Raw genomic sequence first — 10,082 nt, forward strand, 5'->3', positions numbered from 1 at the left:
TTTTAAATCTGACAGCGGTTGCATTAAGGAGAGGTATATGTATAATTCCATGTGTATAACTTGTATTATCATCTACATTTATGATGAGTATTTCTAACGATGTGGCTATGCACTATCACTGGATGTTTTTGGAACTAGTGAATGTAACGCGTCAATGTAAACTCCGATTTTTTTTATATAAATTTGAACTTTATCAAACAACATGCATGTATTGTGTAACATGAAGTCCTATGAGTGTCATCTGATGAAGATCATCAAAGGTTAGTGATACATTTTTAGCTATATTTCTGCTTTTTGTGACTGCTATCTTTCGCTGGAAAAATGGCTGTGCTTATTTGTGGTTTGGTGTGACCTAACATAATCGTTTGTAATGCTTTTGCTGAAAAGCATATTTGAAATCAGACACTTTGGTGGGATTAACAACAAGATTACCTTTAAAATGGTATAAGAAACATGTATGTCTGAGGAATTTTAATTATGAGATTTCTGTTGTTTTGAATTTGGCGCCCTGCACTTTCACTGGCTGTTGTCATATCATCCCGTTACCGGGATTGCAGCCATAAGAATTTAACTCATCTTGACAATTCAAAACTCTGAGAAGTAGCCGCTATTTACTATTTTACACCTGGGGTCGCTATACATTACTTTCACCCATTTTATAAGAAAATCAGCAAAATTGGAAAAAAATCCAGTCTTATAAATAAAATCCAGTCTTACTTTATCGAAGGCCTTTTCAAAATCCGCTATAAATACCGGGCCTAGCTTCTTACATGTTGTATTATTTCTGGTAGTAGTTGAATGTTATATTTAGGCGCCTTTTTGCAAACTCCAAGCGGGCTGTCATGTGCCTTTTTACAAAGGAGTGGCTTCCGTCTGACATCTAAAATGTTAGTCAGCAATCATAACATGGTGTTTGTATGTTCACAGATGAAATTTCACGCATGGCTTTTCTTACGATCCTAACAATTTACGGATGGATTTTCTTACAATCCTAACAATACGTACGTTCAACCTTTTGGCAGGTATGTCGCTCCATAAAAGGTCCCCTGATAGCACCGACTGTAATATAAATGATGGTATCTAGTGGTGTTAGTTGTATAGTTCCATCTAGTGCACATACTAAGGAAACCCACTTTGCACCAACTTTCATTAACAAAACACTTTATTGCAGCACAGTTGTTATTATTATGTATATAAGGAGAAATTACTGTTATTTTGAATGGGGGAAAGAAGACAGTCATTTGGAGCAAACAATAAGTAAAACATAATTGTTAAGGAAAACGTTCTGACTGATTACACTGTAATGATAAAGTTGTTGACCTTCCACACTACCCGCCATAATGGGCCAATACGAGAGAAAATGGATCTTACATACATTATCAGTCTCAAATATATTATAACAATACCATGCTGTATCACTTTCCCCAAAGGTTGTCAAATGTCTTGATAGATTCTGTATGTGTACTTTGACGGATTAAGAGGTGAGTTTCAGCTTGAAGAGGACAGTCTGAGGTGTGGTGATATCTGCCACTGCTAGTTCCTGTCCATCAGACAATCCCAGTTCTGCAACACCACAACATTACATGTACAAGATGGCCAAAACAAACACATATGTTTATATAGTCTACCAAGCACATATTTGAAGAAAAAAACATCTTACCTTTCAAGGTTTTGCAAAGGTTTGGTCTAGTTCTTTCTTCAATTGAAGCTACAGTCTGTAAATATAGTGTCTTATTTTTCCCTTCCAGGGTTGCTGTGATGGCTGGGGACTTCATTTGTCTGGAAAAGATGAATGCTAACAATGCCAACTTCACAATTACACTTTTCAGTAACGATAAAAAAAACTGCCTCTCCTGTATTAAGACATGACACATCAATATCAGTCAGTCAATCTGGTTACTAGCAGATGTACTCACAGGGAGGCGTTCTCAGTCAGGTACTCCAGGACCTCCTGTAGCTTGGCAGAGGGTGGGAACTGTAGATCCTGGGGCACCTGGCTACAAGCTGAGCAGTTCTCCTGTCAGACAAAACAAGAGCATGAAGACACAAAGTAGCTTCTGACATCACGCCACCCCCTTACAGCCTTGTGTCAATAGCACTGTCAGTAACATTGGTACAGTTCTCCTTAATAAAATGGGCAAATATATAGCCATTAAAGATACTCATCTGGGTACTCTGAGACATTACTAACCTTTCGCTCTGCCTCGAAGGTGTAGGTGTACAGTCCGTCCACATCATTAAATACCAGATAATTATTCAGTGGAATATAAGCGCTGCAAAGTCACAGAAAAGTACTTTTAATTTGATACCTGGTATGAAACTGACCTTTTCTCTACAGTGAGTGCATCATGTGAAAACAGAATGATTAATTCACAGTACTAACCTTGAAGCCATTTTAAAAACTTCAGTGGAGCAGGCAGCTACAGAGCAACAAAAAAGTGAAATAAGTTACACTACTTGAAATGTACAAAAGTAGCTACTTGTAATCAAGTTGGGATCCATCAAGAGAAAACGAAGCTTACGTATGTAACCAGGGTTATGTGAGCTAAATGGATCACTCCAATATATTGGTATCACTCTGCGGCGGAGGGATACATCTGAGGTGAGAATTTACAGATTTACTCCCGTGTACACCTGTGTCACGGCTGGGGTCCGCCCCTATATATAGACCCCATGGCCACGACACACGTTCTCTACATCATTTTTGAAGCGCCTCTAGCACCGTAGGGGATTGGAGCGATCCATATAGCTCACATAACGAAGGTTATGTATGTAACCACGGTTATGTTTCACTAAACTGGATCACTCCAATATATTGGTATACCTGTACCAGATTTAGTCAGTGCTAGATGGACTTGGCCAGCCAGTGGCGAAATCCCAGCGTGGGACCGAGATGCAGGGGCCGTCAATGTGGAAGGGGGGGTCCCGGCACAATAATTGGAACGAATTGCAAAAATCGCTGAAGTTGGAGACGTTTCTCCCTCACTAACTTTAAACATCAGCTATCGCTGCAGCTGTACACAGCCATCTGTAAATAGCCCATCCAATCTACCCACCTCATCCCCATATTGTTTTTATTTACTTTTTTGCACACCAGTATTTCTACTTGCACATCTATCACTCCAGTTTTAATTTGCTAAATAGTAATTACTTCGCTACTATGGCCTATTTATTGCCTTACCTCCTTACGCTATTTGCACACACTGTCTATAGACTTTTTTTCTATTGTGTTATTGACTATACGTTTGTTTATTCCATGCGTAACTCTGGGTTGTTGTTTGTCACACTGCTTTGCTTTTATCTTGGCCAGGTCGCAGTTGTAAATGAGAACTTGTTCTTAACTGGCCTACCTGGTTAAATAAAGGTTAAAAAAAATAATTTTAAAAAAGTCCCCGGAAGAGGAGGCGACGCCCAGGACCGCTGAATCAACCGCAGAGGGGGGTGCCACATTTACCCGATAGTACCTAGCAACGGTCCAAGTGGAAGCCCAGCTGGCCGCAGCACAGATATCAGCGAGGGGCACTCCTCTCAGTAGAGCCAAGGACGCAGCCACACCTTGCGCTGAATGTGCCACCACAGATCCCAGCACTGGCCTGCCAGCAAGGCGGTATGCTGTTATAATCATGTCCACGATCCTGTGAGAGTACCTCTGCTTTGATAGCCCAGCCCGCAGGACTCTCTCACCATAGCAGACAAAGAGCTGGTCTGTTGTTCTCACTGACCGTGTCCGCTCCACATAAGCAGCTAGTAACTGCACAGGCAACATCATGCCGGAGGGAGGCCCAAACTTCCCCACCACTGCCGGGGGGTTGTAAGCAGACAGGATAAAAGCGATGTTCACATGCCTGTCTGATAGAACCTTTGGAAGAAATGAAGGGTTGGGGCAGAGAGATATACTCCTCCCACCGGGGTCCATCCGGTAGCACTCAGAACTTACCGACAGAGCATGGAGCTCACCCACCCTCTTCATGGAAGTAAATGCTACCAAGAAAGCCACCTTCATAGAGAGGTGTTTCATGGAGGCAAACTCCAATGGTTCGAAAGGCAGCTTAGCCAAAGCCAAGACCACATCCAGATCCCAGCTTGCCATTGAGTGGGTCCTAGCTGGACGCAGGCGACGAACCCCCTTCATAAACCTGGAGACTTAGGGATGGCACCCCACTGGCCTGTCCATCTACCTCACATGGCAGGCAGATATAGCGGCCAAATACCCTCTCAGTGTAGAGACTGCCAAGCCCTCATCCAAGTGAGACTGCAGGTATTGGAGGACATACTGCACCCCACATGACTCGGACACAACCTCAATACCAGTGCATCAAGAGCAGAACAACCGCCAGCGCAACTGGTATGCCGCGGTTGTAGTCGGTGCCCTTGTGCTCTGGATGGTTCATTAAGCCCTCCTGTAGTCCTAACATCAACCATTGGTGCCGTTCTGCGGCTAGGCCCAAAGACTGAGGCGGTGCGGTCACGGATGCCACAGAGTTCCCCCGGCCTGAGACAGTCGGGTCTCAGGGGCAGTTGCCAAGGTGTCCCAGACAACAGGGACAGGAGAAGGCTTAACCAAGGTTGTCTGGGCCAGTATGGGGCCACCAGCAGCAGATGATGTTCCTGTCCAGCACAGCCTGGATCAGGGGAAAAGGGGGAATACGTAAAGCTCCAGCCCTGGCCAATTGTGAGCCAGAGCATCCAACCCCAGAGGCCCTGGTGGATCCGACATGGAGTACCACAGGGGGCAGTGTGCATTGTCCAAGGAGGCAAACAGGTCCACCTGCACCCTCCCAAACTTGTCCCACAGGTGCTGCACCACCTGGGGATGTAGGCTCCAGTCCCAAGGTGGCGGGCCCTCCCTCGAGAGCATATCCGCTGTCACATTCAGGATGCCAGGTATGTGCGCTGTACATAGAGACGCTATACATCCCTGAGCCCAGAGAAGGAGCTCCCGTGCCATAAGATGGAGGCGGTGGGACCTCAGTCCACCCTGATGGTTGATGTAAGCCACCTTTCTCACAAGGACATGTCTTCCTTTCAGATGTGGAAGGAAAGATCACAGGGCCAGCAGTACAGCTCGGAGCTCTAGTGTATTGATGTGCCTGCCGCTCCAAGGGGGTAGCCAACAGCCACTGGCCAACAGCCACTGGCCAACAGCCGTTGGTCACACCCCCCCCAGCCGAACTGGGAGGCGTCTGTGCTGGCCAGCTCCCGGCGGCACACCCTCAGCATCTCCACCCCACCTGAGAGAACGGAGCGACAGAGCCACCTCAACAATGCCCTGAGGCACTGTGCGGTCACCCGCCGCTGGCGGTGACGGTGGTGCTTCGGGTGCAGCCGTCACCCGAAGCACCACGTGGTGGTATCATGGTGTCCATGGTCGGGTACTCCCAGAGGTCGAGTGACACTGCACCCGCAGCATAACTCCATGGTCCAGTCTCTGCTGTGAGTCGGAAGCGCCCCCTGGCAGAGGCCCAGCTGTCCTGCAAGGCCTTGTGGAACTCAGCAGGGATGGGGACAGATGGAGAGTCATCACTGTCCACCAGTTTGATGTCCAATGCAGTGGCTACCCGAGTGAGTAGGCTCCTCATAGCCTCTTGAGCCGCTGAAGCCCTGCTGCCGGCTTCTGATGGCCTGTCAGCTCGGTAGCCCCGCTCACGGTGGTGAACAGTGCTAGGCTGTTCTTGGGGGATGATGCAATCACTGGCCAACAGGGAACAGTTGTCGTCGCCATTGAAGCTATCAACCTCCTGACGCAGGGCATGCGCCCTCCGTTCCAAGGTGGTCCCAGCGGTCCGACTCCTGCCCCTGTCCATGACTGGCAGCAGATGGGCTCTGCCTGCGGTGGCTCCAGGCACGCATCCTGGGAGGGGTACTGGGCCTAGTAGAGGGAATAACAGCTCGCTGGCGCATCACTCCTGAGGGAGCTCGTCCGGAGCCCAAGTCTGGCCGACCCACTCACGCGAGGCGCAGGCGTTCTGCAAACACCACACAAAACATACATCCAGTACGGCGCTCCAACGCCCTCTCAAACCCAGGTCAGTGCATAAACAAGGTATGTGGATCCCCAGGGGGTGCCACCATCACACAAAGGGAAGCCATAAGCTCAGCCAAGCCAACAAGGCCACAGAGCAGGGGTCCGACACCCTGGGAGAGCTTATGTCGTGACCCACTTGAAGAATAGGAACCCGGTGAGGGATAAATTACCCAGTACCTCTGCAAAAAACAGGGAAGACCTGTGTGGGAAAAGCAGGCAGACAAAACAAAAAAACAACCAGGTAATGTATTTTTAATTTAAAAAAAATAATTATAATAATAAACTAATAATAATAACTAATAATTATTAGTTTGTGGCAGCAAGAGCCATCGTACTAATGGAGGCACACGGAGTCGCAGTGTAACGCTAACGAAACACAAGTACAACAAACCACGGGCGGAAGATACAGATCAACCGCACGCAGCGAGTGGAGAACTCAGGAGGGGCTGGCCATATGGACAGCTGCTGCAGGCTGCAAACAGCCAGTGAGTATACTTCCACGCAAGATATTACACACTTACCAGTGACTTACCAAGCGAACTTCAGAAAGTTTGTACCTCAAACCATACGGACGTCCGCCGAGAAAATGAAAGACGTGTCGCGGCCATGGGGGTCTGTATATAGCGGCGGACCCCAGCCGTGAGAGGTGTACACAGTAGTAATCTGTAAATCCTCACCTCAGATATATCCCTCCGCCGCAGTGATACCAATATAGTGAAACGTAACACAATGACAGTCAGAAAGGGTTTCCTACCAGCTATTACAGCATTAGTTGACGCGACAGCAGGGATGATCCTCTTCACAACGCCTGAGGCAAAACCATGTGAAAAAGAAATCTAACCACACTGTTCCCAGATTTTTACAACCAATACTTGTAAGTGGGGGAGTTCGGGTTAATACAATTTCAACTTAGAAGGCCTACACTGCTTTTTTTCATCCTCATTTAAAATAGAACAGAACCCAAATGTTGCTTGTACTATATAGTATGTATAGCCAAAAGCTGATATAGCATAAGAGTTTTACCATCTCTGCCGGACAGGTTGTTACAGTATGGTGCTCCTCACCTTGTGTTAGTCTGTATGTGACTCCTGTGATGTTGTAGTCAGCAGCTCTCTCGTGGGCCCTCTGGAACACCCACTGGATGTGCTCAGGGTTATCCCCATCCAAACCAACACCCTCTGAGTGACAGACAAGAGCCTGTGTCATTATCTGTTATAATAGGTATTATGTTGATCTTAATGAGTGGTATGAAGGGATTATGGCCACCTAAGGGTACAGTGAGCAATACAACAATCATTTGTTGCCCTTTTTGATTGCAATCAAGAGGTGATAGACAATGAGAAGTGTTATTCATGGACGTACCTCCAAAAGGCTCGTCTTTGGGCCACTGTAGCATTCTGACATACTCAACGCAATGCTCTGGCAACCGCGGCATAGACGCAATGGTGCACATGGGGAAATTAATCTAGGGACGAAAATAATACAACACATACACCAAAGCAGTTACTGATAAGTAACACAAAATGGCTGCAGTACACAAATCACTGTCCAACTTTACAAAGTAGTGGGCTACTGAAGCAGTACACTATAAATATTATAATTGGCAGGTCTGAGAGAGCTTGTAGCACCTGTGGTGGGTAAAGCGCCAGAGTGCAGTCGATGCACGCGGTCATGCCAGGCAGAATGACCCTAGCATTGCCTTTGAAACCCTCCGTCCCACCGTCAATGAGGGGGATGATGGAACTGGGGTCCAGAACACCATCCTTGTAGCTCAAAAGGGATATCTGTAAATCGGGTGATCGGGTAACTGGGGTGATCTGACATTTTACATAGATACACACAATCCACATAGCCTATAGTTCATATTAAGACATACATACCAGCATGCCATTCATCCAACGCCTGGCGATGATCGAATCTAATCCACAAACAATAATGTGGAATTCTACAAATACAATTTAAAAAAGCGTGTCAGCACCATTGTTAAGTACAAGTGTTTTTAGAAAACTCCATAAAGTAAACAAAGTTTGCACTTACGTCTGTAGAAAGATTCATCAAAGTCTTGTATTTTGTTGAAGTGTCTAAGCAGAATATGAATTAAGAAAAAGAATAGAACATACTTCTAGTCCTTCACATGCTCAAGCTTAGTAATGCAGTCATTTGTACGGGGTAAGCCTACACTCCGGTATTCTACACGTCAGTCGCAAAGGATACGAGACGACTTTACATCCAGGGATGCGATTATTGACAAAGTCAGCAGCCACATCTGCTTTTGGCCGTCCAACATCTTTGGGCCTAAACAAGGTATAGAGGTGAGCACTGACATCTGATGTAAAAATGGCTTTATAAATACATTTGATTGATTGAGGTGTGTGTTGAAAAGTAAACTTTTAAAGACACTTTCACTTAGTGTGTTCTCTTTTGATAGAAGAAACAAAGGTTGTTATTGATAGAGTAAGGGCCATGGGAGAAGGTGCGAAAGGCGAGCCAAACCTGAACAGGAACTGCCTGTTGAGGTTGGAGATATCGATGGTATCCATGTCAACAACATGAATGTGACGAAAACCTGACAGAGCCTAGATCAGAACAAAAACCACACATTAAGATACTGAGCAGAAATAGAACAAGATAACAAAACCCTTTCATGCATTTGCACCTGGAAGCTGGACATTCTTTCTCATACCAGATTTTTGAGCAGCTCACATCCAAGTCCTCCAGCTCCAATGACCAGGATTTTGCATGTCTCCAATAAGAACCCAAGAGACTGAAAGGAATATCAGAGTTGGTGTGGAGAATACCTTTTATTTAGGGGATAGAGAAAAGCAATGTTATTATCTGATTCCTTACCTCAATGCTTGGCTCAAAGTCAGGATGAGTGAATGGGCCGGGTCTTTCCAGGAACTTCTTCACATGGTTCCATCGGCCATCCCAGTCTCCACTATCTCCATGTCCTCCATCTACAGCCATTCTGCACACAGAAAACACCGAACACAAGATCCTCTGCTGCACATATCAACCAGCAATCACTCAAACCTTTATCACAAGTGTGATGGTGAGTCAAAAATAGATGGCTAGCTACGTAGATAAATATAGGTCTGTAGCATGTCAATTAACATCAGGATGATTTCCCTAGAATAGCTAACGTTAATCAATCATTCTATATGTGAAAATTCAGACAGCGGATGCTGCTGCTAACTAACGTTAGCTACCAATCATATTAGCTAACTAGCTAGATACCATATTAGCTAAGGTAAACTGGTTCTCTTTGATGTTGAATTGGGAACACTTCGACTAAGCATGTTCATGTGCCTGGTTCTTAGAATTAGCTAGTTGTCTACTCGAATTAGCCCAATTTCCATAGCTAACTGTGTGAAATTGTTGAATCAATGGATTTCCACACTCCATGCTAACAGGCTAACTTAGTTAGGTAGCTCACTAACTAACTGCAACTCAAACCTGCTGCCAGTTTCAAGCATTTCGTCACTAACATCTCAGTCAGCTCCTCTATTTTCCTTCTTTTCTTCTCCCTAAAGAGGAGAGAATAAAAGAAGGTTCAATGCTTAACAGCAGCATAATGTCGATTCTCTCAGCTAGCGACAATAAATATAATTTTGTTGTACTTACGGCTCCTCAGCATCCGCCATACTTTCAAGGTTCCATGTCCTCACTGACTGTACTATATATTCACGAAAATCAAACCTGCGTTAGCATATGTGCCCAAAATTCACAGGGATTTGCAATGACTGTACATGAAGGATGTTCTGCGCATTATGTGCAGCACAGCGCAATTGTGATTGCCATCAACATTACTGCACTAGTCTTACTCTCGCGAGAAGCTAAACTGACGACAACAAGAACTCGAGCCAACCCAAAGATGTTCTATTATATTGACAAGATAGTCGAGTGACTGCTCTAACAATGGAAATACATGTCCTCAAAGATGGAAAGCAGGCAAGACCAGGTGGGACCATTCTAGCTAACGAGAGGGCGGATACACGTGTAAAGAACAGGTACAAGTCCCCCCCCCGATGGAAAGGCTGTCCTGGTGGTTTACAAA

General features: G+C 45.6%; 1 protein-coding gene across 4 annotated transcripts; it reads right to left on the reverse strand.

Annotated features, from left to right (window-relative positions):
* Nucleotides 1-1,144: 1,144 nt before the first annotated feature.
* On the reverse strand, nt 1,145-9,822 carry LOC129860806 (NEDD8-activating enzyme E1 catalytic subunit-like). Of its 4 annotated transcripts, none has more exons than XM_055931584.1 (17): nt 9,650-9,816; nt 9,514-9,552; nt 8,873-8,993; nt 8,709-8,789; nt 8,519-8,601; nt 8,240-8,320; nt 8,063-8,106; nt 7,906-7,970; nt 7,654-7,809; nt 7,388-7,490; nt 7,090-7,203; nt 6,780-6,833; nt 2,384-2,420; nt 2,192-2,273; nt 1,917-2,017; nt 1,661-1,779; nt 1,145-1,563 (listed from the first exon to the last, which is right to left on the reverse strand). In XM_055931584.1, exons 1-17 carry the CDS (start codon nt 9,667-9,669, stop codon nt 1,475-1,477), a joined length of 1,389 nt encoding a protein of 462 aa, XP_055787559.1. In that variant the 5' UTR covers nt 9,670-9,816; the 3' UTR covers nt 1,145-1,474. The 4 variants fall into 4 exon arrangements, 3 of the variants coding, with proteins under 3 accessions (XP_055787559.1, XP_055787561.1, XP_055787560.1); XM_055931586.1 differs by having other exon boundaries at nt 9,482-9,552; XR_008760464.1 differs by having other exon boundaries at nt 1,476-1,563; nt 1,661-1,795; nt 9,650-9,822.
* Nucleotides 9,823-10,082: the final 260 nt, after the last annotated feature.

Source organism: Salvelinus fontinalis, chromosome 8 (assembly GCF_029448725.1).
Source record: "Salvelinus fontinalis isolate EN_2023a chromosome 8, ASM2944872v1, whole genome shotgun sequence".
Classification (NCBI taxonomy): domain Eukaryota; kingdom Metazoa; phylum Chordata; class Actinopteri; order Salmoniformes; family Salmonidae; genus Salvelinus; species Salvelinus fontinalis.

What these genes read in the sequence shown, in the direction of transcription:
- LOC129860806 (XM_055931584.1), bottom strand. Translation starts at nt 9,669, where the DNA reads ATGGCGGATGCTGAGGAGCC. An exon ending in GTGAGCTGCTCAAAAATCTG is followed by an intron (nt 8,602 to 8,708) that starts GTATGAGAAAGA and finishes GTTCTGATCTAG; the next exon opens with GCTCTGTCAGGTTTTCGTCA. An exon ending in GTTTTTAAAATGGCTTCAAG is followed by an intron (nt 2,274 to 2,383) that starts GTTAGTACTGTG and finishes GTGACTTTGCAG; the next exon opens with CGCTTATATTCCACTGAATA.